This window comes from Anopheles moucheti, chromosome 2, assembly GCF_943734755.1.
Source record: "Anopheles moucheti chromosome 2, idAnoMoucSN_F20_07, whole genome shotgun sequence".
NCBI lineage: Eukaryota > Metazoa > Arthropoda > Insecta > Diptera > Culicidae > Anopheles > Anopheles moucheti.
Genome location: NC_069140.1, coordinates 1,673,585 through 1,700,089, shown reverse-complemented (window position 1 = coordinate 1,700,089; position 26,505 = coordinate 1,673,585). Strand labels below are relative to the sequence as shown.

At 41.6% G+C, this 26,505-nt stretch overlaps 4 protein-coding genes across 4 annotated transcripts; 2 read left to right on the top strand and 2 right to left on the bottom strand.

Moving 5' to 3' along the window:
* Positions 1-1,975: 1,975 nt before the first annotated feature.
* Positions 1,976-5,572, top strand: LOC128309695 (RNA-binding protein 25). The gene is made up of 3 exons (XM_053046141.1): positions 1,976-2,179; positions 2,699-2,965; positions 3,162-5,572. The coding sequence occupies exons 2-3, from the start codon at positions 2,721-2,723 to the stop codon at positions 5,392-5,394; spliced, it is 2,478 nt and encodes an 825-aa protein (XP_052902101.1). The 5' UTR covers positions 1,976-2,179; positions 2,699-2,720; the 3' UTR covers positions 5,395-5,572.
* A 72-nt stretch (positions 5,573-5,644) lies between these two features.
* On the bottom strand, positions 5,645-7,005 carry LOC128297118 (mitochondrial import inner membrane translocase subunit TIM50-C-like). The gene is made up of 2 exons (XM_053032687.1): positions 6,777-7,005; positions 5,645-6,704 (listed from the first exon to the last, which is right to left on the bottom strand). Exons 1-2 carry the CDS (start codon positions 6,994-6,996, stop codon positions 5,686-5,688), a joined length of 1,239 nt encoding a protein of 412 aa, XP_052888647.1. The 5' UTR covers positions 6,997-7,005; the 3' UTR covers positions 5,645-5,685.
* Positions 7,006-7,406: 401 nt separating this feature from the next.
* LOC128310222 (tyrosine-protein phosphatase non-receptor type 9) lies at positions 7,407-25,720 on the top strand. Its single transcript, XM_053046809.1, has 7 exons — positions 7,407-8,341; positions 15,319-15,552; positions 16,141-16,371; positions 21,571-21,779; positions 23,040-23,645; positions 23,714-24,104; positions 24,176-25,720. Exons 1-7 carry the CDS (start codon positions 8,327-8,329, stop codon positions 24,608-24,610), a joined length of 2,121 nt encoding a protein of 706 aa, XP_052902769.1. The 5' UTR covers positions 7,407-8,326; the 3' UTR covers positions 24,611-25,720.
* On the bottom strand, positions 8,467-9,252 carry LOC128310223 (tubulin-folding cofactor B-like). The gene is made up of 2 exons (XM_053046810.1): positions 9,154-9,252; positions 8,467-9,087 (listed from the first exon to the last, which is right to left on the bottom strand). Exons 1-2 carry the CDS (start codon positions 9,250-9,252, stop codon positions 8,467-8,469), a joined length of 720 nt encoding a protein of 239 aa, XP_052902770.1.
* Positions 25,721-26,505: the final 785 nt, after the last annotated feature.

Here is a 26,505-nt window from a genome sequence, read left to right as displayed (position 1 = left end):
TACTCAAATCGAGAATTTTAGGGTTGATTTCACTTGACGTGTTCTTCGTTTTCATTCGCTTCGTGCACACTAACCGGGCTCGCCTGTTGACCACTGGTACAAATTCACCTACGAGAGATGCGAGCGGTAAACATCACCCCTATCGGACGGTTCGGAATGCAGGAACGCTTACCTCCGTTAATCGTACATGGGGATTTCTTGTTTTGGGGAGGTATTCTTAAAAGGGGTGAAGGATTCCTTAAGAAAATTAGCTAAAGATTGAATATCAAGTAGCAATAAATCGTTCATGCGTCTTTTCTTCGCAAAAGGTCAACGCCGAAGTTGAGGGACCGGGATCAATCCCTTCGCCACTAGCCGCATTCTTTCTTTCACACCAGTCAATTAGACATTTGAAGTATTGTATAAAATATACCCTAGCCATGCTAACATTTTACTTGTACTGCACGCTGCAAGCTACAGAAAACCCAAGTTTGTTTTTGCGTCAATTTAGATATACCTTCATAGAACATGTGATTTCTCTGTACAGTTTTAACAGAACCAGACATAAAAATTATACTAAAAATTTCTTGTTACAGCAATCACACAAAATTGAATTTTGATGAACTAACTATTAACGATTTAACTTATCCAGAAGTTTTGTGTCTTTTTTGGTATAAAAGGTTCTTTCTTTCCAATTCTCTATTAAATCTATCTATCTCAATCTGATGAGACAAAATCATCTTTAAACATTATCAAGATATCTCCAGGAAAGAAAGTAAAAACGATTGCTGTCTGTAATTCACCGTTAACCAACTCGCCAAAGTATTTAGTGGTGGAGCCGGTTTCACACGACATGACCGATAGAAAATCCCATTCGTAGCAAGGGCTGTCCGGCTACATGATGAAAAGAAGTGTGGAAATCCATAAATGGTAGATATATGCTAGAAGGTTGTTACGCCTGGAAGTAGTATCCGGATTTTATCATTTCAAGAGATATCCTACTGTTGGTTATGGTTGAGGATCTTCTACTATTGGCTGTTAATACCACTTCTAATCAAACACAGCCGAGTGCAAGTATATGCAAAAGACAGGTTTTTCTTATTTATAAAAGTTTTTAATGAACTCTTCCTAATATTATAATGAAGATCATATGAAACCTTCAAAAAGGATGCGCCAGAAGGATTCTTGTTCGATCAATTATTTCAAATATGCAAGATTTTCTATAGTTATGTTACCCACTGTAATCGCTGGACCTAATGGAAAAAGAGGTACATGGGAAGATGAGTACATGAGAACAAGAAACGGAAGAATGAAATATCACAATGACGGATAGAACATACGAATTAAGCAAACTTCTTTCGTAAATGCTATGGAATAGAATTGGTCGTTTCTAGTAATGTTTTCTTGAATCAGGAAAGCACGAGAAGAATTTTTCAAATCGCATGCAGACAAAACTGCAAACCAATAGCCAAGACACCAACCCATTTGTTTTTCGGACAGCAAAAATAAAATTGTAAAATCGCTTCATAAACAATATGTTATTTGGACAAAATAGCTGTAAACTAATTTTCCGTTGATAAAACATCAGCATTTAACTGATAAAAATGAACAATCCTGATTTCAATCCATTCTACAGCTGCTCGAAACTAGATGAGCTCGAAAGGTTGCAAGAAATGTTTCTGCACGTGCGTTTCTGCCCATGGGACGTTGTGTTCACTTTTCGTTAAGTTTGTTTCGTTAAAATTGTACACGTTTCGATTAACATATTTGAACACCATTCATTTGTTTAAAATTTTGTACCTAGGGTTTTTTGATTCGAAAAAAACCCTAAATTACAATATTTAATATTTTTGAGGTGGTAAAAATGTCTAAATCACATTCCTGCTTCAACAATGTCCAACCTCTCCTATGTTCCTCCGCAAAGCTGTCAGATTACCCCGGAGGAATGTGCGGACGATACAACAACAAAAACAATGCGATACGTAAATAATTCTCTCTCAGCGACGCAATTTTCGTCCATGCGGTGTGTTCTGGTGGAAAATAACGTGTAGTACGAAGAGCAAGTTCTGCTGGCTGTTTCAGTTTCATTGCAGTAATACAAACGGCAATATCTTGCTGCGCTAGATTAGCGGATCTGCGGCATTACCTTTTCAGTACCCAAAAGTTCCTTTGTGTGTTTGCAGTTCGGTGATCTGGACAGGTATGTAAAATTTTCTCGCAAGGTAAATATTTGCATTAAGATTTCTGGTTTTGTAAATTAGTGGCTATAAAAGGCCTCCTGCGCCTTCTCCTGTTGAGTAAACGCCTCAAACGTAACGTTAGTCAGGTAGAGAACAGATTCTTCAAAGCTAGGGAGCAATTTAGAACCGCAATGTTTTGCAGTTTTGACTGTAATTGAACGGGCTTGCAAACCAAATTGTTTTCCTTGTCGGTGCTTCTTCATAATTGATTTTCAAACTAACAGTGACAACGGGTAGCATGCAAATAGGGTAAAGGCACGTGCCTTTCGCTCTGTTCATATGTAGAATACTACACACCACAATTCTTTACACCGGTGTTTCCTCTGCTTGGATGTTTTGTAATAAAAAGAAGCCACATAGTTATAAATATCACTCTCAGAACGAATGAGTCGGGTCCTGCGCATAGCATTCGCGTACGCATCAACAGTTGAGAAGGAGCTACGAGGGTTAACAAGCGTTTGCTTTCGATTTGCGGACAGTTTATTCTGAAGATCAGCCACGATGGAAGAACCAGATCGTGATCATCCTGCAAATGCCGATGCGGTTGGTGGTAAAGTAAACGACCCGTTGACGGCATCGCTCAGCTCGGAAGATCCCGACAGCTGGACATTACTGGGGAAAGACAACGATCAGCTGCACAGTGAACCAAGTGGAGTGCAGGATATCGATCAAGAAAATGTGACTGCGGGGAAAGGAGCTGATCTGCCGACCTCAAAGCAGCGACGTGATAGTCACCGAAGCACTGAGTGAGTTTATACGGCTTTTTTGCTTTATTTGTGAGTGACGAATGCAACTTTGTTAGGAGAGTTCGTAGGCGAACTTTGTTCCTTTGTGAGTTAAATATAAACTTTGCTAGGAACTATTTGCAAACTTATGTTCGCTCTTTGTTCTAGACTGTAAATATGTTGCGAACTGTTAATTAATTGTGAAATACCTGTTCAGTTCGCAGCTAGATGAATCTTCTGATGGAATCAGCGTCATCAGTGAATGTGACACGGCCAGCTCTGATAAGATACTTACAGAAGAGGAATTACCTAACGACCATGGACGCACGGTTCATTTCAGCCGGAATATTAATCTAAAGCTTCCGGATTACGTACCACTTACACCGCCCTATACCCCAGACGAACCGAAATCAACTAGGCAAGAAACGAGAGACGAGAACAATTCAGAGTTACAGATCAAACGTCCCGAGGAGCAATCGATAGAATCAGTGAATTCGATTGTGGAACATTCTCATCCCCCTGTGAGCAATGCCAGCTGGGTCATATTCAGTCTGTTGGCTACAGGGATGGTCGCGATTCTGCTTGGCAACTCAATGCGGCTTCAGAGCCGGGTAGAAGAGGTGAATTTTGAGCACGAGAAACGCATTTCCGAACTGGAGCTGGAGAACAATATCTTGAAGAACGAGATGAACAAACTGCGCCACCTTTACACGCGCTCCGAACTAGACGAGCAAGTTCAGCGGGCTGAATTTGAGTGGAGAGATGTTCTAAAAGGAGTATTTGATGATACCGTGGAACAGGAGCAGGACGCTGAACTTGTGACGGAAGAACCGGTCCAACCACCGATGAGGAAAGTTCCTCCCCAAGATGGTGGTGTGAAGCGAAAGGTAGTTTGGTCTGGAGACGAAGAGGAACCGATGTTAATTGTGGACAAGGACTACGTACTGCCAGCGTTCTGTTACAAACAAGATCAAGCAGTGCACGATGACCTGTTCGCTGAGTATAGTGCAAAGTATTGTGACATTAAGAAACGCAAGATTGAAGCGAAGCAGAAAAAGAGTGAATTTCATCAGAAGAAACAAACCAAGCCAGAAAACTATAACAAATTTATCCATCCCAAGGCTTCGGAGCCATCGCAGGAAAAATGGATCGACCCTAGCAAGCCAGCATCACCATTTAACATTGACTATCAGAAAGCATTTGATGCCATCAAGGCAGAAGGTAGCGTTATAGTAGAAGCTCTGGGTAGCATTTTGGATCTTTCTCCCGAGCCGGAAGAAACTTTGAAAGCGAATGCAAGGGATGCTATATCCCCCGAGCACAATGAAAAGATTTCGTCAGAGTATGAAGCACCCACACCATCAGATACTCCCGTGTCACATGAGACTGAGGAGGAGTTTTCAAAATGCTTCGAAGAAAGTGGTTGTAAAAAAGAATCCGGAAAGCAAAAATACCAAGATCACAAACAGGGAAAGAATGGCGAAAATGAATACTACATAAAAGAGGATAAATCAAAGAGACAGGAAGGAAAAGATTTTGTCCAACGGGAGGACTTTAATATCCGTGCATCGCATAAAGATGGACATAAACAAAGAAGTGATAGTCGCGAAGAAGGAAGGCAATATGATAGCAAAGAAAAGAAAAAGGAGTATCATGCAAAGGACAAATATAAGCAAAAAGAGCCAGAGAAAGGATACAACAATAAGCAGAAACAGAAGGACAATAATATTCGTTCAACACATGCAGATGACCGTAAACAAAGAGGTGATAGCCGTGAGGAAATAAGTCAATATGATAACAAACAGCGAACACAAGAATATCATGAAAAGGACAAATATGAGCAGAAAACATACACTGAAAATCATAAAAATGAATATAACTCCAGAAATAGAGAAGATCATAGTGAAGGGAGACGAAAACATCACAAACATCACGATAGGGATCACGATGATAACGATGATCATTACAAGAAAAAGTTTGAGCAGCGTGAAGAGTACAAGGAGCGTGATCATAAAGGACAGTCTTATCACTCTGGCCATCGTGACGAACAAAGACGTGGTAGTGGCGAGCGGCCAACAAAGCAGGCTTACGAATCCGGTGAAGGATCTTATTTAGAAGAGTTTAAGCGTACAGAATGGACCAACGGCGATCGGCGCCACGAAAATTATGACAAGCACCACAAAAAGCATGATCGTCATCAGCGTCGCGAGAGTGATGAGTGGGATGGAAAGAGATATAAAGGCAGAGATGAATACCGCCAGAATGGTGGTAAACATGGCGAGCGGGGATCAGGTGATCAGCATTGGCAGGAGCGTATGAAACACGGACGACAAGCGGCCAGGGATGAGCAAAGGCAGCAGTTGGAACGGGATAATAACTGGTACTTGGAGCGAGGAAATCAGCGTGAAGAAGATCGAATGTTTTCTGTACCAGAGAGTCCAACGCGGTGAACTCGTGATCGTACTGTTGATTAGCAGCTTCGTTACCAAATAATAGCGACCAATCCTACCGGATTCATTTAATTTTGCTTTTAATTTTAATATCAGTTTATGCAATTAATATCATTGAGTTTCTACTTTGTGAGCTACAGCTTAACACATCTTTTGATAGCTGCACTTTAATATAGTATGTGATATCTGAAAACTAATTGAAAGGACATACTTTTGCTCTAACAATTTTGAGAATGGTTAACAACGGTAATTATGACATGCTATGGCATTTATTGGCAATATGCACCGCGTTTAGCGCCCACCGCCTAGAAAGCTGGGTCTCCATCGCTGCACTGCCGGCAGATTGCGCTGTTTATCCTCATGCTCTCGTTCGGCCATCTGCTCTGCGAGTAGACGCTGATTTTCACGGAACTTTACAAGTGGATTTTCGAAAGATTTATAGTACGTCATCACATCCCGCACATCTTCCACCTCACTAGTGGCGATCGTAACCAGCAGTGCCATTAGATCGAACAATCCCGAATCATCATCATTGCCAGTCCAGCGCGGTATGTTGAGCGTATTTTCCGGATGTAATTTTGTCGAGTTTGGATCCCAATCGATTACGACGACTTTGCTAAGATCGCGATTAAGGTTGTCCAAATTTTTTACATGATGTCCATCGACAAAGTGTGTTGCATCGCGCACCAAACGATACATGATGTAGCCCCGCGGGTCAAGTGCATCCAGTATGGGGAATACGGTCATTCCCTGATCGGCAGTGAATACTACAATCTCGTAGTTAGCGGCCAAAGTTTCGAGAAACTTATCAACGCCGGGACGCTTCTTGAAACGCCACCCGGTTTGGTACGTCCAGTCCGGGTGTACCAGCACATCTTTCATCTCTAGCACCAACGTGTAAGGTGGCTGTACGTAGGGATACTTGAGTGGGTCGGGCAACAGTTTTTCGCGTGATGGTTCTTGAATCATTTTTTGGTAGTATGTCATCGATTTCCACATTCGTCGGAAGTACTGCTGAAATGTGGGCAGTTCCATGAATTCGTCCATTATAATGTTACCTTCCGCATCCCGATCCGGTGCGCCAAACACCCAAACCATGTAAACGCAGAAAGCGGATACGGAAAATCCAAAGAAGACGAATCCTAACTTCATCCGCTTCCAGGACGATTCCTTCTCTTCGTCCTCCTCCTTGCGTTGCTTTTCTTGCTGTATCTCATTTTCGGTTCCTTCCACTGCAGTTTGTGGAAATAGTTTCGACAGCAATTGTGGCGTCGCAACACTTTGCTGTTGTTCGCCAGGACCTTTGCCGGCTATGGAAAGAAACAACAAAGCTATTACACAACTGTTCATAGCAAGGTTTAGTACGCGTGATCGATACATACAGACTGTGGAAAGGAACCTAATTTGCCGGCCCTGTAAGAATTTGGTGGTGGTGCAGTACGATCGGGCCCATTTTCGGGGGTCGTCCCAAACTTTAATGAAACGTGGGCTGGTATAATAGTACTGGCCACGGTTTGTACGGTAGAGGGCGGACGCTGAAATGGTTTGATATTGGCAAATTTGTCTCAGGCGGAAAAACTCGCACAGGTTTCTTGAAACCATTTTTTATGTTTTGATTCTGTACTTCAGCATGTTCTTTGACATTCGATTTTTCATAATCGCCCAGAGGTTGACAGCGAGATAGACATGGTCTGGTAAAATATCATGTTTGACGTAAGTTTCACGGACGAAAGAAGCATTTCCGTACGTCTAGACACGATAAATTTTACGAAGAATATTAATCAAAAGATTAATCTTTCTGCCAAAAGATTAATCCGATCTAATCCGATCTTATTGACAGAAAGATTAATACTATTCGCAAAATTTATCGTGTCTAGACGTACGGACAAATGTGTTACTTGGCAGTTGTGCGTCGTGTCGCACACGATTTGAACTCAAATGTCAAAAGGTGAGTTGTCAAATCTTGGTCACAGTTTACCAACCATTGCAGTTTCGTATTACCACTGGAGTTCGTCGTGGTTAGGTGGCATACAATTAATAGAATAGAACAAACACAATATTCCGTGTGCTCCTTTCCGATAAATGGAATAAGTCCCTACGAAATACTCTCTCTGCGTACATCGGAGCGTAGTTTCATTCCGCGTAGTGCAATAGTGGTGTAACGGCACGCAGTACAGCTACGCACAGCGTTCAATGTATTGTGTTTGGGTGGCGGAATTTCCAGCACAAAGCACAAACGCACTCTAAATAGGGGTTTTGCATCGCGGCATCATATTTCGTTGCTCAGCACGCAGGTGTTTATCCAATCGCGTCAAAGAAATGTGTTAGATCACGCTGAACTAGTCTAAATTTCTTCGCAAATATCAAAGAGCTACACACCGAGTGAGATTGTGGAATTGGTGTCACGAAAGGTCATTGCGTGCTTCATTTTGTTTACAGCAAAAGTTAAATCGACAAGAGGTGTTTGCTGCATACGAAATTGTGCACGGGGTAAATGAGAAGGTGAATTTGTCGCGTAAATGCGGGCCCGGATCAGGCCCTCGAGCATATTCGTCACTTCTCGCGATGATTGTAGATTTTGCCTGAAGATAAGCTATCAGTGTTGCTGCGTGCCGAGGATGAGAAGAGGTGTGTGACGAAGCGTTGAGCAACGTTGATTCTATGTGTGTTTGTTGTTAACAAGTGTCTGTGGCTGAGTTCATTCCGATGTGTACTTGCTAGCAAAACCATCACGATTGGACGCAATTTGACCCATTAGGTGTGCTGCGTTACTTGCTGTGGAACAGCTCTGGAGTAAGACGGATTGCAGCTAAACATTTCCAGCCCAAGGACACAAACTCTACGGACGCCATCACAGCCGCAAAACGAACAATCACAACAGTGAGCTACGTAAACTCTGGCACTTCCCGACCAGTACTACAATCTGCAAAAAATGGCACAAGAATCGGTAAGTAGCAAAACAAACGATTCTACTTGATTGCTTGGACGAGAAGTTCCCAATAGAATGTTGAACGCCTTTTATTTTTATTATACGGGGGCACATGGGACAACCTTACCGGATATTTGAGTTGCTTACAATTCATCTTCGAAGATATTCTTTTCTGGCGGTATGTCTACTACCTCGACCGCATCCAGTGTCACGAAGCTACCGTATTTGGGTGCACAGTCAAAATATCGCATACCCTCAAAGGTGCCATCATTCACACCCACTGGTTCATCGAACTTGACTCCAATATAAATGCCGGGCTTGCCTGCCAGCTTGCCCTGGTAAGCAATCTCTCCAAACCGTGTTGGTGCACATTTGGTCAACACCGTGCAGCGTTTCCCTACGGTTACATCCCTTAGCTTCTTCTCCTGTTGCTCCCTAGCATGGGCTCGTGCAGCCATCTTCTGAGCAGCCCTCTCATCACTGTATCGTCCGAGCTTGTTTTGCCGCAAATAATTACGCAAACTGTCTTTTCGGCTATCGTACTCTTCTGAGGAAAGTTCGAATTTTTCGGTACCACCATCATCCAGCCAGGTGCAGCGTCCAATAACGTGAAGCCGCATCCCATCCAGGACAGGAAAATCTCTGAGCGTTTTATGTTCATTTCGGTTGCCACGATCAATAATTTTCTTTATGAACTGCTCGCCGTTGTAAAGTTCCACCTCCATCCCGTAAGCGTTAATGCCGGTTGCAAACTCAATAATGGTCTAAAGACATTTAAATAGAACAGGTATTAATTGCAGCTTTCTTCTGGGTCAGATCAATAGACTTACTGCTAATTCAGCGATTGTAATGTTGGGATCTATCTTGCGATCGTACGATACAGCATCACTCGCCGAGTTGCTTATATGTAAATGAATAAAATCTGCCATTAAGATTCCGCTCGAAAACCTGGAAGAATTGTAAACCTGTCTCTTCAATAAACATTTGAGAACTGTCGATACTTCCTTTGCAAGATCCGTTGTTTTATGAACGTCATAGCAACCGAACCATACATAACCAAAACAAACAAAAAGATAGCTTTGATCGCTTTTAACGTTTTCCATTTTGATTGTGTCAAAAACTCGCATATATTTGACCTGACTTATCCGGCTACAGGGAAAAATGAGAAGAAAAAGCTGCTTAGATCAACGCTGTCAGAATACCAAACGTAACTGAACTTGTGGCGTTGATCAGTAGTTTCAAAATGAGAATTAAAAGCAATAACATTTAACTAGGATGAAGCTGTAAAGTAACTGACGTCAAAGGCAAAAGTTTCTGCAACAGAAAATAAACCAATCTGCAACATGCTAATGGTGTTGGTGGTGGTGCATGAGAATTGTTTCAATCCAAAACGGATTATTTCACTCCATTCAAGACTATTAAAGACGTGCTGAAAATGGAGCTGAACCGCAAACATGGCTTATCATAAGGCACAGATTGCGAGGCAAACGATGATGAATGTAAGGCAAAGCAGTTCTTTTTGGACGATATATATATATTATATATAAGTTATCAATGGACTCCGACATTTACATGCCAACTATTTGATACCTTTTATTGATTTGCAATACGTACAATAAAACGAAAACATTTATGGGAGTTCTAGTTCGCAGGAGGGCACGTTACTCCAGGGATACATCCGGGTACACACTCGATCATCGGGTCACAGCATGCGCGATGCGGATAATCGCAAACCCATTCGCGGACGTTAAAATGCAATCCTGCTGGACAGCTCATTTCGCACGCACGACCAGTTTCACACACGTAGTAACGGGTGCAATCGCTGTGGGCCAGAAACACTGGTTGCGCTGGATTGCGGGCCGGACATTCGGCGTTTTCGACACAGTTCAGTGGACAGGCGTTGCAGTTATCGTTCAGCTGCTCAATTGCGGCCGCCGGAATCGGTTCAGCTTGCTGCTCTCCCATCGCGGCACACACCGCAATTGCGACGAAAAGGATAATTTGTTTCATCGTGCAGTCCTTGGTATACGCTTGATGTCAAAATGGTTCACCTATTGAAGGATGGTTCAAAGTACGTGGTTAATGCGCTAAACGCAGCAGGTTTTATATGATTCTCGAAACGGAACCGGGAGAGTGAGGGACTTTGCAGCAGTTTTCAAATAGCAAAGATTTCGCGAAACCGATGATGATAAACTGACAAGTTTTATCTTGTTACGCTTACGTCAATCAATCATCATTGGCTAAATGTTCCTGTTTGCGTAATGTTACTAAATCGAAAACAAGAGCGCGTTTGGGAATTAGCAAATGAACTTTCCAAGTAATAGAGCGCTCTTGGGTATTTACTTTTCTTTTAGTTTAATTTTAAATAATACAAAAAATAATTTGCTAAAAGATGGAAAACGAAGAAGTAGTTTAAAGTATTTTAAGCTAAACTTTCGAATAGTTCATAATATTTACTATATTTAAATTTATTATTTCGTTTAACGTTGACGGGCAAACAACTTATGAGTATATATTCGTATATTATTACCGAAGTCCCTACTACAATTCCTCGAAGTTGAAGTAACGTATTTTATCAAAAGAATTGATACTCTATCTTGACCTAACCGGAATCAGCAATCTTTTAGAGTTATGATCTTCGATGATGAATTACTGAAAATTAATTAAATTAAAATTAATTTGATTTAAAGTAGCTCTAAGGGCGTTAAAAAAATCAATCAATGTTCGTTTCGATTCAATCAATCAATCTGTTTTTATTCAACAACGGAATTAGATTTTTGTCTAGTGTAATTCTCTTATCTGTTATCCATGTTAATGATGTACATGCCATCTTTTGTTTATAACGAACAGATATGTGTTAATGTAACTCAATCTGTAAGATAACCGTAATGATTTTGTCACATGGGTGAGTCAATATTTCTGGTCTTTTTAAAACACAAGCAATGCAATATTGGAGCAAGTTGGTTCTACAAACAATTATCTTGTGTAAAGTACCGTTTTATTTTAGCAAGTTTTTTAGGTTTATACTCTTTAAAGTTTGTCAGAAAAGACAAAATTGTTATTAATTCGAAAAAAATTTTTGTCGATTGCAAATATATGACCCACTACCACACTACTACCACGGTTTGGTATAGTTTGTAGTAAATTAACCTACATCCTCTTCCTACTTTCCTGGCCAAACAGGTCGAAAGATTCGAAGAAAGATATGTAATGAAACCCTCTCCAACGCGGGATTTCGATTTATGTTGGAAAGAGCACGTATGTTGCCGTACATGAGCAAAGACCGATGATTGAGGTGCAGCTCTCACCAGCTCATCCTCTCCCTGTATCACTGGGGTTTCTCTCTTCGAAGATACTGCACAAGTCTCCGCGATCGCGAGCACCGTTCGTTTGGATCGTCTGTATACGATCGTGTTGGTCGACGGGTGTGAGGCTGGAATTTTCCAGCGATCCGGTGATCGGTGCTCCAAACCAGCTACGTACGCTTTCAAGAGCGGACCATTGATTGATGTAGTGGTATTGCAAAATGCAATTCAACGAGAGCCCGCGGGTTTCGGTCGGTAGAAGCCCACCGTCCCGGTGAAAAGAAAGCAAGCCCATTTCTTCACAGTGTATGTTTGGTGGCGGTCGCGTCGCGAGCTTGAAAAGTTGCGAACATCTTCGACTCGTCAGACGGCGACGGCGAGTTAGACATCCGCATCCGACCGCAATACACGGGGCACAGTTTCCGGTTGCAATTCGTGTTGGTGAAACAAACAGTCACGTTCAACAGTGGATTACACTTTACATATTCACGATGTGTGCAACACGAACTGGGTGAAATTTATTACAAAAATTAAATAGTGTTGGCTGAGTAACAGACAACACACGACGATCGCGATCAAGCAGCAGCACCTTTTTTTTCACAACGGTGCAACGTATCATACAAAAAAAAAACACAGATGCTGTGCGCGTGCGAGAGTGTGTTTGTGGTCGCGGTCTATGCTTCGCGAATTTCTTCGAGGTGGTGGTAGTGTTCCGTTATAGTGTCGTTATTAAATCGGCAGGGGCCAGGCGCTAGGCAGACGCTGACCTCCGCCAGTGCAATTTGCTCCGATGTCGGAAAGTAAAAGATGCCCTGCAGAGAAATGTAGTAAAATGTGAAAGTGAATCATCCGCTTCAGCGTGTGTGGTGGTACTGTGCTGATACTCGTTCAATTAATACTTCCGTTTGGGGTTTATTGTGATCCTCTACCAACAAAAGAAGACGGCATAGCAATGAAGGAAATGTCTACCTGCGTTTAGTTGGAGTGTTTTGGTGAATTGTAATGTATTTTAACAAAAAATAACAAATAGCGATACACATCCGTAAGCGCGACGAGGTACTATGAAAAGGAAAAATAAGATCACGATCATGGATCTTGTCCTGCTGTGGGCCTTGAAGGTAAAAAGCATAGCATAAGCTATTTCCTAACTTGTCCTTACACACACATTGTTTTTGATTTACTACAGCCAATGATGGGGGTTTCCGTTGAACTATTTTCATTTTTATGAAACATAATAAAAAGGCGATACGAAAACATCACAACAGCTTTCCCTCCTGCGTGCTGTGCGAGCCTTGCAAGTGTTGCAAACTTTTTGTCCAGGGGTTGAAGATTGAATGATCCGCAAATGCAGCCCAATTGGTGCCATATAAATAAGCAGCAATTAATTTCGGTTGCTTCGATTGTGAACTTTTAGTTAAAAACTCCTAACGCGAATTTCTTGTGTTAATTTATTGTATCTAAATACCGGTTCGAGTGTTGTCCAAAAGTCGTTATGGGCATTTGAAAAATGATAGAATTGGACGTGTGGCTCTTCCGAGCTCACACAGCTCCCAGTGCCCAATAGCTTTGGCTAGTACGGAATCCCGAAACGAAAGGTCTAGAAATGATTCCCGCTGCTTCGATAAACATAATTACCATTTCCATCAATTTGACCTATTTCTTTCCGGTCATATATTCAAATGAAGCGGAAAACGCGTACGTGTGCGCCCGGTGCGAGCGCAGAATCATCGAATGCAATAGAGGAGAATTAGCTCCCACACAGACACACGCGCTGATCGCGACTCAGCATCGCGGCGACAGTATCGTTTGGGGTGCATTCGTAGGGGTACGGGTCGGTTTACTTGTCGGCGGCCGGTTTCTTCAGCCTTGAAACGGATACATCTGACTGCTGCTCTCCTAGCTGCCTCGCGGTGATTATGACGATGATGATGACAAGTACTGGTGCTGGCAGCGGTACGGTCCAGGCTGGTGCGGTTTAGACGTAGCTTTGGTACACCCGTAGAACCTGCTTTTCTCGTCCGGTTTGCACCTCCAGTTAATGTAGGTAATGCTGCAGGAACCTGCTCGTGTACACCCGTTCCACCTCTTGGGGTTGGATATCTTCCGTTGTCTATATCCTTCCCAGCTCACCGAGAAGCCATTTCCTGACGTGTACCGGCCGGCGTTGATAGCTTCCTTGTTCTTCTTCTTTCGCTGTGGGGATCGTGTTTGTGGTGTGGATTTCGTTGTTGCGGTTTTCCGCTTGGACCCAATAGGCGGTTAGGTTTTATTGCTGGGAAAAGGTCGAAAATCGGTCAACAAACGGGTTCCCTCGAAAGTTGGATGGTGTGTAACGTTGCAATAATTGCAACTGCAGTCCAGCATTGAAGCAAGAATATCATTCGATGCCTCTCGCTCCGAAGAATTGTACCGTAAACAAATAATTTAGCCTGTTTTACGCAGCTAAGCCGAATTTATGTTAGAGTAACAGGAAGGGTTGCGATCGGTTGGAAGCAAATGAAATGGAATTGTGTGCCGGGAAGGAAGCGAAATCGTTAAAGTAATTATCGAAATTAGAGACACAAAACGAAAATATTTTCCAAAATAACGCTCGTCTATGTGTTCATTGTTCTTCGTATAATGCGATGGAAAATGAAATACAATCTCCATTTACTGGTGGATTTTCCACGTTCAATCAAAATTGTACGCAAAACTTTCTTTTCCGATACGACCAACGATCCCGATCGTGTTTCGTAGCCAAATTCGATAAAAGCTCTCGAATCCAAGCAGCAAGCAGACAAACCCACGATCTCGAACATGACCCAACAGATGCGCGCATTTGGTTCGCTGTTTCTCCAAAGACTTTCGCCCGTGCGTTGTTCCGAATTGGAACCGTTATGCAGCCACAGCAGCAGCATTGAGATCGTGATGTTAGTGTTTGTAGTATTATCGCAGAAGCAGCATTTTCGCCATGCTCTTCAATTCATATCTTTTCCTATTGCTCCTATTTGCTGTTTTCAATTATTTTCTTCCATTGCTTTATTGAGTCTTGCTCCTATATATTGCATCCTCAGCTTATTTGCGGTGGTATTTACAACTGTCTGGCAGCAATTTGGTTCAAACATCGGTTAGGAAACAATACGGTCCGTAACAAAACTCGAAGACAGTTAGTCTGATAATTTCTGCCATGCAATAAAGGGACCATGTAAGGCCCTCGAGGATTTTATGTTAATTCGAATTACTTTGTATTCATTTTTAAATATCTTCTCATTAACATCGATTATTTTGTAAAAAAAATATTTTAAGTATTTCATGAACTGTATCTCATTCTTCGTTCAATTTCTTTAAGCAAAAGATTCTGTTGAAATGAAAATATGCAATATCCAATATCGTTCTCTATGATAAATGAGTCTGTGTAATTGAAGAAAAAATGTTTATGTACTCCCGGTGTACCAATTTTGCTCATCGTTCCGCAAACGTTCCGCTCTGAAAATGAACATATCACTGTTATACACACAGTTGAACGCTGACAGGTTTCTTTAAATTGTTGATTGAAATGTAATTTAGAGCACTTTTTTGCACGACATTGCAGCACATGTGTATGAATATAATATTACATGAAGTAGATTGCATCCCTATCTATAAATATACTGACGTTACGTTGTAATCGGTAATACAGTTTCCTTTCACATCCTACATCTCTTTCGACAGGTCGTAAAACAATTTATCGATCGGATCAATAGCTCCAACAATGATCCAAACCGAAAGGCGGTGACACCGGCGATTGCAACCCGTTTCCTGTTGGCACGCAAATATGACATCACGCGAGCAATGGCACTTTACGAGCAGCATGAACTGATCCGGCAACGTGAAGGGCTGTACGGATTCGATCCACTGAATGAACCACTTCGAACAGAATTGGAGACCGGAAAATTCACGATCTTGGTAAGATATCTTTTTAGACAATGTGTCTATAAATTATTTGACTTTTGTTTTAGTTATAACAAAAAGAACGTAGGGTTGAGAACAACATTTGTTTATCGGCTCATGTACACTTCTTCCGAACCGGATATTGTACATCCGCTTCGAGTAGATGAATGTGTTGTTCGTTGTCTTCTCGAGGAATCTAACGAAAACCGATCGCTGTGTGCGAATGAATGTGAGCAGTTTTACACGTTTGATTGATTATTTAACAGAATGTTGATATTTTGCCTGAATATTTTCTTGTACTTCGGCTTTCTTGTACTAACGATCTTTTTGATCTTAGCTTTACGGATCTTTCTAGGCTATGTATGTCTATGTATCACCGATATCCAGATGTGCATTTGATATGCGAAGTTCTTTTTTTTTCGTATAAGATCTATCATACTTTCTCCAGTCTCGCCATGAGACCGCTTTAAAAGTGCCTTCGTGTTCTTTCGTTCTTTGAGCTCCACTCCATTTAAACTGTACCGTAAACGTAACTTACGAATTCTGAATTATATAATATTGAATTTCATCATACTTCTTCTAACAATTTTTTTTCTTTTACAGCCCGGACGAGATGCCAGTGGTGCAGCGATCGCTCTATTCACTGCCAATCTGCACTATCCGATGACCGTGACCCATAAAACAACACTTCAAGGTGTGGTTTATCAGCTGGATGTAGCGTTACAGAGCACCGAGACACAGAAGGCAGGCTTAGTATTCATCTACGATATGAGCACTTCGAAGTATTCCAATTTTGATTACGATCTATCGCAAAAGATCCTCACACTGCTAAAGGTAACATAATCAAAACTTAGTATATTGTATCCGATTTCATCTTCACACTTTATTAATTATCGCAATTGGAATAGATATCCTGGTGGAAGAAGATAATTTCTTTTATGTGAAGAAATACGAAGTTCGAAAATTTCCAATACTCACGATGGCTGGTTAATTTATTCACACCTTTGTTTGGTACTATTTGAAACGCGCGTGTGTAGAGATGACGAAGGTTACGTATGACTTTCGCGCCCACCAGCATGAACTAAGCGGGAATCGCCGACCAACCGATCGAGCCGACCGCGCATGGTTAGTTGGTCTCAGCAAGGGTGACCGAACATTTCGCGGGCGTTGTATTGCGTGGCGAGGATTATATGTGATACGTCATAATTAAGATAACACATATCGATGTCCCCGCCGGCAGTGTGTCTTGTTGCCACGTGCTTGTTTGTGTGTTTGCGTGAATAGTTCGTGCCCTCGTACGCTCTTCGTACACACGCGGTAGCTATATCCAAATTGTTTCAATTGAGACGCGGTCGTGCTACCATGGCGCATATTGCGTTCCCAATGTATCTGTGTGTGCTATGGTAAGCTATAGTGTGTGATCACGTACCTTCCCGTACATACGCAGCGGAAGTCCACTTCTACACTGTCGCTCGGGAAATAAGAAGAGCAGCTGAAAAACGCGAAGAAGGAATTTGTACGCGGTGCAAAACGACAAACCATCAGGCAAACAGTAAGTGAAGGCAGTGAGCTAAGCAAACGCGGGCGCACACTACGGATTTCCTGGAAGTCGAAATATACGCCTAGATGCCCCGGAACGTCGATGGGGTTAGGCAGTCAAATCCATCTTGGGAGAGATATCACCTGTTGTTCCGCTGCTTTTGGACCCGTTGAATGAATTCAAATTCCGACGTAGATCAGTCAGTCAGGCCGCGGGAGTAATGAAATTAAGGAGGGACGACATGATCGCTTAAATTTGTTGCTGTTGTGATTTGCTTACCCACCCCGCAGTTACTCACCTGCGAACGCTACGACTAGTTTTTGTTTTGCGCTAAGCGTGTGTTGTCATTCATTAAGTCATCATGAAAACTAGTGGTTCCCTTAACAACGTTTACTCGATGCATCAGCGCATGCGTTCGCCTGAGGACGTTAGCTAAGTGTTTGTTTTTGCGCTTCATTCACTGATCTCATCAGTGTCAGTGCTTCTGTAGGGGATCGGTCCTATTATTGTTAGTGTGTGGATTTAATGTTTAAGTTTGCTACGTAGTGATGAGCAAGTAGTGTGGTCCCATAAAGTAGTCCGATACTGAGGTATTGTGAATTGAAATTCATGCTGTGTGAAATGCGAAGAACAACGTGCAGCCACCAAGAATGACGAATTCGTAGTTGATATATGAAGAGATTTAAATGTTTCAGACACCCTTAACCTATAATGGGGGATAACAAGGCCTCTATTGTTGTTGTTTGTACTCGAATTTTCTACAGCACACCAGACTTCATGAAAACCTGTCTCTACTGCCACAGGATCTCTGGAGATTTTAGTGCCAAAAGTAGTAGTACAAGGATTAACCCAAGATAGCCAATATGGAGTTCAATGAACTCTGTGCATCCTCTTTCAAAGTAAGTGGAAAAAGGATTCTCGACTAGAGGATTAATATACTCAATATTCCGAATACGAGGATAAAGATTCTGCCACTAAAGGATAAATTCGGACTTTGAAATAATGTCATCAAGATTATGCCTTATTATGGCAACATTTAGATTACAAATTACGTATTTCTGCTTTAGTGGCGCCAATTCTGTTTCTTCGTGGATGGAGTGAGGGTAACAAGAGTTCATTGAACCCACTGCAGCGCGATTGTCTCAAGAACTTCAGTTAAAACGATTCTTTAAAATCATTTGTTTGTTTTTAACATGCGTAAACATACAGTTAACGTATACAGTTTGTCCAACACTGTGAATCACGTTCTTTGTAGCAAATAAGGCAATTAAATTTGAATGTTTATTGTTGTATTTCGTTCTAAGAAACTGTACATCTTAAAAACAGCAAAGTACAATACGCTAATAATAAACAAGCATTTCACTATTCGATTAACGTTCCCCGAAATAGATATTCTAAATTTAATTCTTTCGTTTGCTTGTTGTAATTGCGGTAACCTGCATGTTTTAATAACAAAACGCATCGGCATTCTATTTGCATTTCCTTTCTCATCGGGCAAGGACGTTTCGACGTTATCCTGACAGCGCGGATAGCAATGTTGCCATCGCTGTGTGCGTGTGTTTGCTTAGCGTTTCTACGAAGTTGACTGTTTGGTTGTGTGCGAGAAGGGTCCGAATGTTATGCGTGTGTTTGTGTGTGCATGTGTGTGCCGATAAAATGCGTGTGCGTGCGGTGTTTTAAGGCGCACGCGTTTGTCGATGCTAACACGATGGGAAAGATTTCAGTTTGTGTTGTTTCGTGAAGCAGCACACGGTTGTGTGTGCACGGGAAACGCAAGCGCATTCGTGCTTTTCCCCCTAATCGTATTTTATTGCACAAAACCCATTTCAACTACACAACACACAACTACCACACACGGTACCGAAATCAGCGCCATATTACGAAGTGACCACACGCTAATCAGTATGCATCAAGTTCGTGCACGTTTGATACAATAGGCAAACCAAGGGACGGTGTTGATTTCGCATTGCCGAAAACAGCCCTTAATGTGTTGCCTGTCAGTTGACAAAGTTATTTCGGATACTGTTCAACGTTGGTGCGTACAAGGCAACGGTGTATATTTCAAATTAGTTGCTGAAGTGAAGAACGCCTCGAACATTTGGTGTATCGACCCTTTTGCGAATCGTGCCAGCTCTCTGTGGTGTGTGTCCCACCATCGTCACCACCGCCGCCCTGTGTCCCATGTCAGCTAGTGTTTGTTTTTGAACGTGAAAATCTTTCGGCGTACTTCTTTTGCACAAGTGAGTCCTGAGGCGAAAAGGGATTTCTTCCCCATTGTGCTGTTTCCCTGCGGCTTTTTCCCAGCAAATGTGCGAATCTGTATCGTGCGTATACACCTGCATACAGCAGGCGTGGGATTTGTGAAGCATAAGAGTGTGCAGTGAAAGAAGAAACATCATACAAGCGAAAACGGCACTGGGTAGTCAATCCCTGGTGCTGCTACCGCGGCAAGTGTGTTATCGATTTTGTGGAAAAAATCATTTCCGTCCATCCCGTTGCGAGCGGGATTGGTTGGGGAAAAAGTTATAAATATTTCCTTTGTGTTTCGTTCGGGGCCGTAGTTGCCGCTGTTTGACAGGCAATATTTGTGTGGAAAATTGCCAACGCAAAAGTTACTACACGAGAGTCGCAAAATAACAAATGCACGTTGACGGCAGCTAGCCAAACCAACGGTGTCCCTTCGTGAAATATTAAAGGATACCTGCGTAAAAACGACAAGGGCCAAACGTACATCGCGAAGGTTAGTACGGTAAACGGGTGTTGCGCCACATTTGTTAGGAGCAATTGTTTGCATGGCAACCTTTAAAATTTGTTTGATGCGTTTGTGATAATACATAGTGCTTCGAATGTCAAGAGCATCGATCGGTTATAAAGTTTTAGTTGTTTCATCTATGTACAGGATATCTTATCATCCCACGCATTTGGTACCTGTGATGTTCGATCATTATGTGAGAAAACAATCGTATAGTGTCCATCATCGTGTAATGGTGGAAATGCCCAATAGAAAGTGCCGGAGCAGATGCCCAAATAAGATCATAATGGATAGTGTTTACATGTTAGCGAAGTGGACTATACATTCCTGATATCAAAATGGGAAGAAATTCTTAAATTAATCTCATTTGCATGTGATCAAACTCTTTGAAAACGAGGCACATTATCTCTCAATTATGGAAGTGATCGTGAACAAGATGTTTATATAGTTTCGAACAAAAATGCACAGCAGCCCGTCCATATTAGGTTGAGATGGGTACGAGATCAAAATGTTGTCCTTGTTCAAGGGCGTGATGATTTGGCTTTAAATCCAACCGTTCTAGATTTCCCTGCGAAGGGCTAAAAATATAATTCTTGCTTTTGCGTGACATTAAGACGCATCGCTTATAAAGTTTGTTTGTGTAGTTTTTTGTTTGGTGCCATTATTTAAAAGCATCGGGCAGGTTCTTGATCATGCTTAATAATGAATGAATTAATTTAATGGATTTGTCTAGTAAGAGGCGTGAAAGATAGCTCTAGAACGGTGGACTTCGTTAGACGAGATCTACACATTTGGTGGATGAAAAACTAAAATGTTTGAAAAAGCGCGCATCAAATACAGGTGGCTCCCAACATAATCGGTATCTTTAGATTCGCAGATAAATTTGATAGCTTAGTGAGTTTGTTGTACAAAATTTAAGCGAATGCGGTGAAATTCTTTTGTCATTGCTTTCTATTGCTTTGGCTTCAAGATACGCGAATATTTAAGGTTCGCTAAATAGCGTATCTCGGGGACTACCTGTGTATCCGTCACTACTATTAGAGAAATGATCCTATTTTTAGTTTGATTTGCCGATACTTGATCCCAACCGATGCGTGTTTGCAGGCATATCAGCTTGAACATTCATTATGAGCTAACACTATTATTAAATTATATTCCATTAAGTAGTAAGGTTTTGCGATATACGCCCAATTTTTTTTAGCGACGTACATATTTCATTAGAGTTAGGTCACTATTAGTCGTCGATACAAACAATGTGCATTTTTTACTGAATTACCAATCAAATTGCATCAAATTGTAAAACTCAGGAACGCGCAAGATTTAAGTAACTACTGCTTTAGGATGATCAGGGCATGATGTCCATTAATCGATGAAATATTTTCATAGAAAGTCCGTAATTACTTGAGAATTTTTGGCCAACAAGTGCAAATAGGGAGATTTGTGAAACTGTATGCCGCCCTGGTATAAAAGTTGACCTACTTTTCAGCTCACAGGTCAGCTCAATGGCCTATTTAACCTGATGCACACGGTGTACGTTCGTATTTCGCTCATGTTACGAAGGACATTTTAATGGGGATTTCGATAATCAGCATGGGCTTAATAGCCCGCCATTTTGATATGTTATTTATTGGTTGTATTTTCCGGATGTTCGATACTACAACATTGTTTCCAAACTTATTATTGCCAGTACTCCAGTGATAAACATATCTTAAAACCTTTTTGTGTATTCTTCTCTTTACAGGGTGGCTATCCAGCACGGTTGAAAAAGGTCCTTATCGTAACGGCTCCGCTTTGGTTTAAGGCACCGTTCAAAATCTTACGGCTATTTGTGCGTGAGAAATTGCGCGAGCGTGTATTCACCGTATCAATACCGCAGCTGAGTTTACATGTTCCTCGGGAATCTCTGCCGGTTCGGTTAGGTGGTACCTTAGAAGTCGATCATTCCTCATGGTGAGTAAACTGCGAAGCATCAGATCGGATGCAATATACCACTAGACGAAGCAATATTCAATATTGTTGTGCCGTTCGCTGTTGATATCTTCATATATAGCCATGTCACTATTCCATTTTGGTTTAGTACCTTTATGGTGGTGGCTATTGTATTCCCTCTTGCATTTATGGTTGTTCAATTGTTCTTTCACTGTAAAACAACGCGAGGGTATGAAACATTTCTCCTATTATTTTGTGTGTGTAACTTACTCATGATATCAAGCTGAGTTGAGTTTTGTAGCGTATTTTTTTTTTGTATCCTGGGGTTCCAAATTGTCGATGTGTGTCCCTATAAAAATCAACATCTCCTTTCGCAGGATGCACAAATCATACAGTTTCTGGGTGTTGGACTGCGTCATTTATTGTGCATGCCAAGTTTAAGGTAAAATGAAATAAACCGTTTCCCTCATTAATTCGAGCATCAGAATTCCTCACTGATTCACATTCGCTCACCTCAGATACATAACATTTTCACGTTTTGCAAAAAAAAAAAAACATTTCCTATGTTGTGGACTTTCCAAAGTTTTGATTTCCCATCGGCATCATCATCTGTTCCAAGCCGGTCGTTTGTTTTAAACAACTACAAATGCTAGTTAAACTATGAGCGATTCTGGGTAAAGTAATGAACTTATTATAAACTTGCTAGCACTAGAAAACAATAAACAAGTTTGTGATTTATAGCTCAGTTTATCTTGCTCATTGTCTACAATGACATCGGTAGTAAAAACCTAACATTTCACATGAAAGAAGCGTAATCGTTCCAGCTTTTGATACACAATCCAATAGGTTTGAATGAAGGATTAATAAATGTACTATTAGAACATTGTGTATATTTCGAAAATTTGCTGATATCTTCACGATTATCAGTATTAGATTCATAACTGTTTTGATGCTAAATAGCTTAATGGTTTATTTAGTCATAATTGTGCTTGGTAAATTGGTCCCCTCTCCTTATCGTGAGTACAGGTAGAACAGAACTGGTGAAGGCATTGATCATAATTTAGTTCTCTTCCTGATCATTTCATGGGTTTTGTCATAATTGCACAGATTTTATGTTTACGTGAATATTTGTTGGCATATCATGATTCCGTTTAGACATTCCTCAGTATTGGAGACACTATAAACTCAGTATTAGACACTATAAAAATGGTTTATATTCGTCTTTCACTCATACACGAGCCGGAATAAATAAAAAGTATTAATAATGTTGTACGATTTCAGGTTGTTACATTGTTACAAATCGATGACGAATCGTGAAGACGAAATTATTGCGACAGCAGGCCAGCAACAACAGCAGCCAGAAGATTCTCAAAACAGCTCCACTAGCGTGGCCGTACCGAATGCTGGCAATCCCGTGATGGGAAGTGCAGGAATCGCGGCAATTGCTGCGGGAACCGGCCCATTAGACGCGCACCATTTACTAAGTGGTGTTGGTTCGGAATTAGTAGACGTTGCTTTCGTGGCTACTCATAACCACCGGGCAGTCTCTTCCGGCAATAATGGTACACTGGTGGAGGATCACTTAAATGTGGACGATATCAGTGATATCGCTGCAGTGAGTGTCAGCCAACATCTCGCTGGGAATCATGCAGGCAATGTTGGGATTCACAATCACCACACCACCAATTCGGAACTGTGGACAGAAAATCCGCCAAGCAGCGCATCGTCGGGCTTTAGCGACGACGATAGTTTAGCCGGCGCCGAAGGAGACCCGAAAACGATCGAACAGATTGTGCAGATGGTACGAGAGCGGGGTAAGATGGGATTGATTCGGGAGTACACCGAAATCAAAGCCCGCGCACCCGATGGTACCTTTACGCATGCAAAGTATGTACAATATTTGTATTCCAATGGCGCGAGTTAATTAATAATCGATTTGTTTATTTCTGTTACAGGTTGAGAAACAATTTAGGAAAGAATCGTTACACGGATGTGCTATGTTACGATCACAGTCGCGTTGTATTATCACAGGAAGAGGATGATCCCACGACGGATTACATCAACGCAAATTTCGTCGACGGTTACAAGCAGAAGAATGCGTATATCTCCACACAGGGTCCACTGCCAAAGACATCGTACGATTTTTGGCGCATGGTCTGGGAACAGCACTGTTTGTTGATCATCATGACAACGAGGGTGATGGAGCGGGGTCGCGCCAAGTGCGGTCAGTATTGGGAACCTAGCGAAGGCGGCATAGCGGAATATGGTTCATTTCGATTGCGGACAATGTCGATAGAAACTAATGAAGATTACACGGTGGTAGAGTTGGAAATAAGAAATATTAAGGTAAGCAGTCAATTGATATCCTTGTTGAAGGAGCTGTAGTATTTATGAAAGCGAAATTCCTTTCTTTGCAGACTGATGAGGTAAGGTGCGTATCCCATTGGCAGTTTACCAGTTGGCCAGACTACGGTGTGCCCTCGTCGGCTAAGGCTATGCTAAATTTCCTGCAACGTGCCCGCGAGAAGCAGGCAGAGATGGTACAATGTTTGGGCGACCTTTGGGCCGGTCATCCCCGGGGCCCCCCTATAGTGGTTCATTGCAGTGCCGGAATCGGACGAACGGGTACATTCATAACGCTGGACATTTGTATATCGCGCCTAGAAGACGTTGGTACGGCCGACATCAAGGGAACGGTAGAGAAAATACGTTCACAACGAGCATACTCGATACAAATGCCGGACCAGTATGTGTTCTGCCATTTGGCCCTGATCGAATACGCGCTTTCACGCTCCATGTTACAGTCGGTAGACCTTTCGGAGTTTGACGATCGGGACGAAGAATCCGACTAGAAAGAAGAAACGTAAGTGACAAACAAACACCCAGCATAATAAGCGTAATTTACAAGCGTCTTTGTGATCGACGACGATGATAACAGGTTATTACTGGCTACCGATTGGGGAATGGTATTGAAGGTGACAAAACAGACAGCTATCATTAGGGTTTGCACGATGAACAATTGTTAATCTACCAAACGCCACTTTGCACCTGTTGAACCTTTCCATCCCAACTTGGTCGTTACTTTTCCGTGTGATCAGAGTAAATGCCAATCACTTTCTCACGCAAGCGTAAGACTTTCTGCAAGTGGACCATACCGTGCGGATCTGGTTTACGTGTAAACGCATGTGAGATTTGCTTTTCTGTTTTGGAAGAACGTAACATTTGTTTTAAACTGCAAAGGCGTATTGCGCGCTCCAGATCCTATCCACTATAAAAAGAAAAGACCTGACAGGCAATAGGCAAAATACCAGGCGATATTAGATATGATATACTATTACTTGCGAAGCGATATTGGCAAATTTCGAAAAGGGATTTTGCTGAGGCTGACCACACCTTCTTGCTGATGGCGTCTTTTTCGGCTTTTTGCAGTGTGATTTAACACCAAAAAACGGCACAACTACAGAATGATTCTCTTCCAATAAGCATCCGTTCATTCACAAAACACAGGTAGCGAAACGAAACAGTCCAATTGGGAAAATCATCATGCAGAATTGTATAGCTTCGTAATACAAATAGATTTCAGCCTTTTTCTACTACCTACAGTAGAGTGGTAAAGTCTCGCTATCAGATAAAGGATCCAATAATTGTACTATAATTAAGAATCTTTTTCTTTTGGAAACCGTTGCATTTTAAAACGGCCTCTCTAGGCGAAGAAGCAACCGACTAACAGATTATCCAGTCCAGTGAAATGGTGAAGAATCAATTATATATGTGTGAAAATCCATTCAACTAGCGCGAAAAAAGTGCTAAGAGGAAGAATGAGGAAGAAAATAGAGAAAAGATATCAGAAGTTTATTTTTTCTATTTATTTTAACTTTAGTGAGGAAAATATTCGTAAGTACATGTAGTAATATTTAAAGAAAAAAAACTAGTAGGAATAAAAGGAAAACATTTGAAAGGCGCGCCGCCGTGTCGAGGAGGATAAAATACAAAACAAAAACAATAAGTAGTCTAAACAAGCAGTTCCGTAAATAAATATCGACCGAGTCTCAAGCCTGACAGCATCGACAAACCCTAAACTTGAAGGAAACCCGCATTATTAATCTTTTTAATGTAATACAGAACCGTCAGCTTTTTGCTCGCGGTTCATTATCGAGTGAGGGCAGATAATCAAACGGTATTATCATAAACAAGTAAGCAAACGTTAACCTTTTTCCGGTCGTTTCTACATTTCTTTCAACTCGCAATAGCAATCCGATGAAAGTAGTTTGCCCGAATGTACGCGTGCAAATCGTGTACAAACTTCATAATTCCTAATCCTCGAGATTCCCGATAAACATGGAATTTGTTTTCCTCCTTTCCGTAAGTTAAGCATAGCATGTTCGTAAGGTGCTCTGTCAAGACGGTACATCGCTTGCGAGGGAAGTGTACTGAATCATTTAAAAAACCAGTGGTAGATAACTGTGAGGGTCAAACGAAATTTAAAATATAGCCCAAACGAATGGTTAACGATCGTTCAATCGCTCTCGATTTGGAAAGAAATTAGAGAATGGTGTTTTCCATGAGTGGCAATTGTGAGGTAAATGTAGATGAAACAAACGGTTAGTAAGCTGTTAATTTTTTTTATTTTCAAATCTGGTAAATTGTGGCGAAAAAATGCGTGCTCTCTGCCGTCATTTGGGATGACCGATGACGACTGCAGTGTGTGTTGTCATTCCGGCTGACAGCACACGTCAAAAGGAGCAAA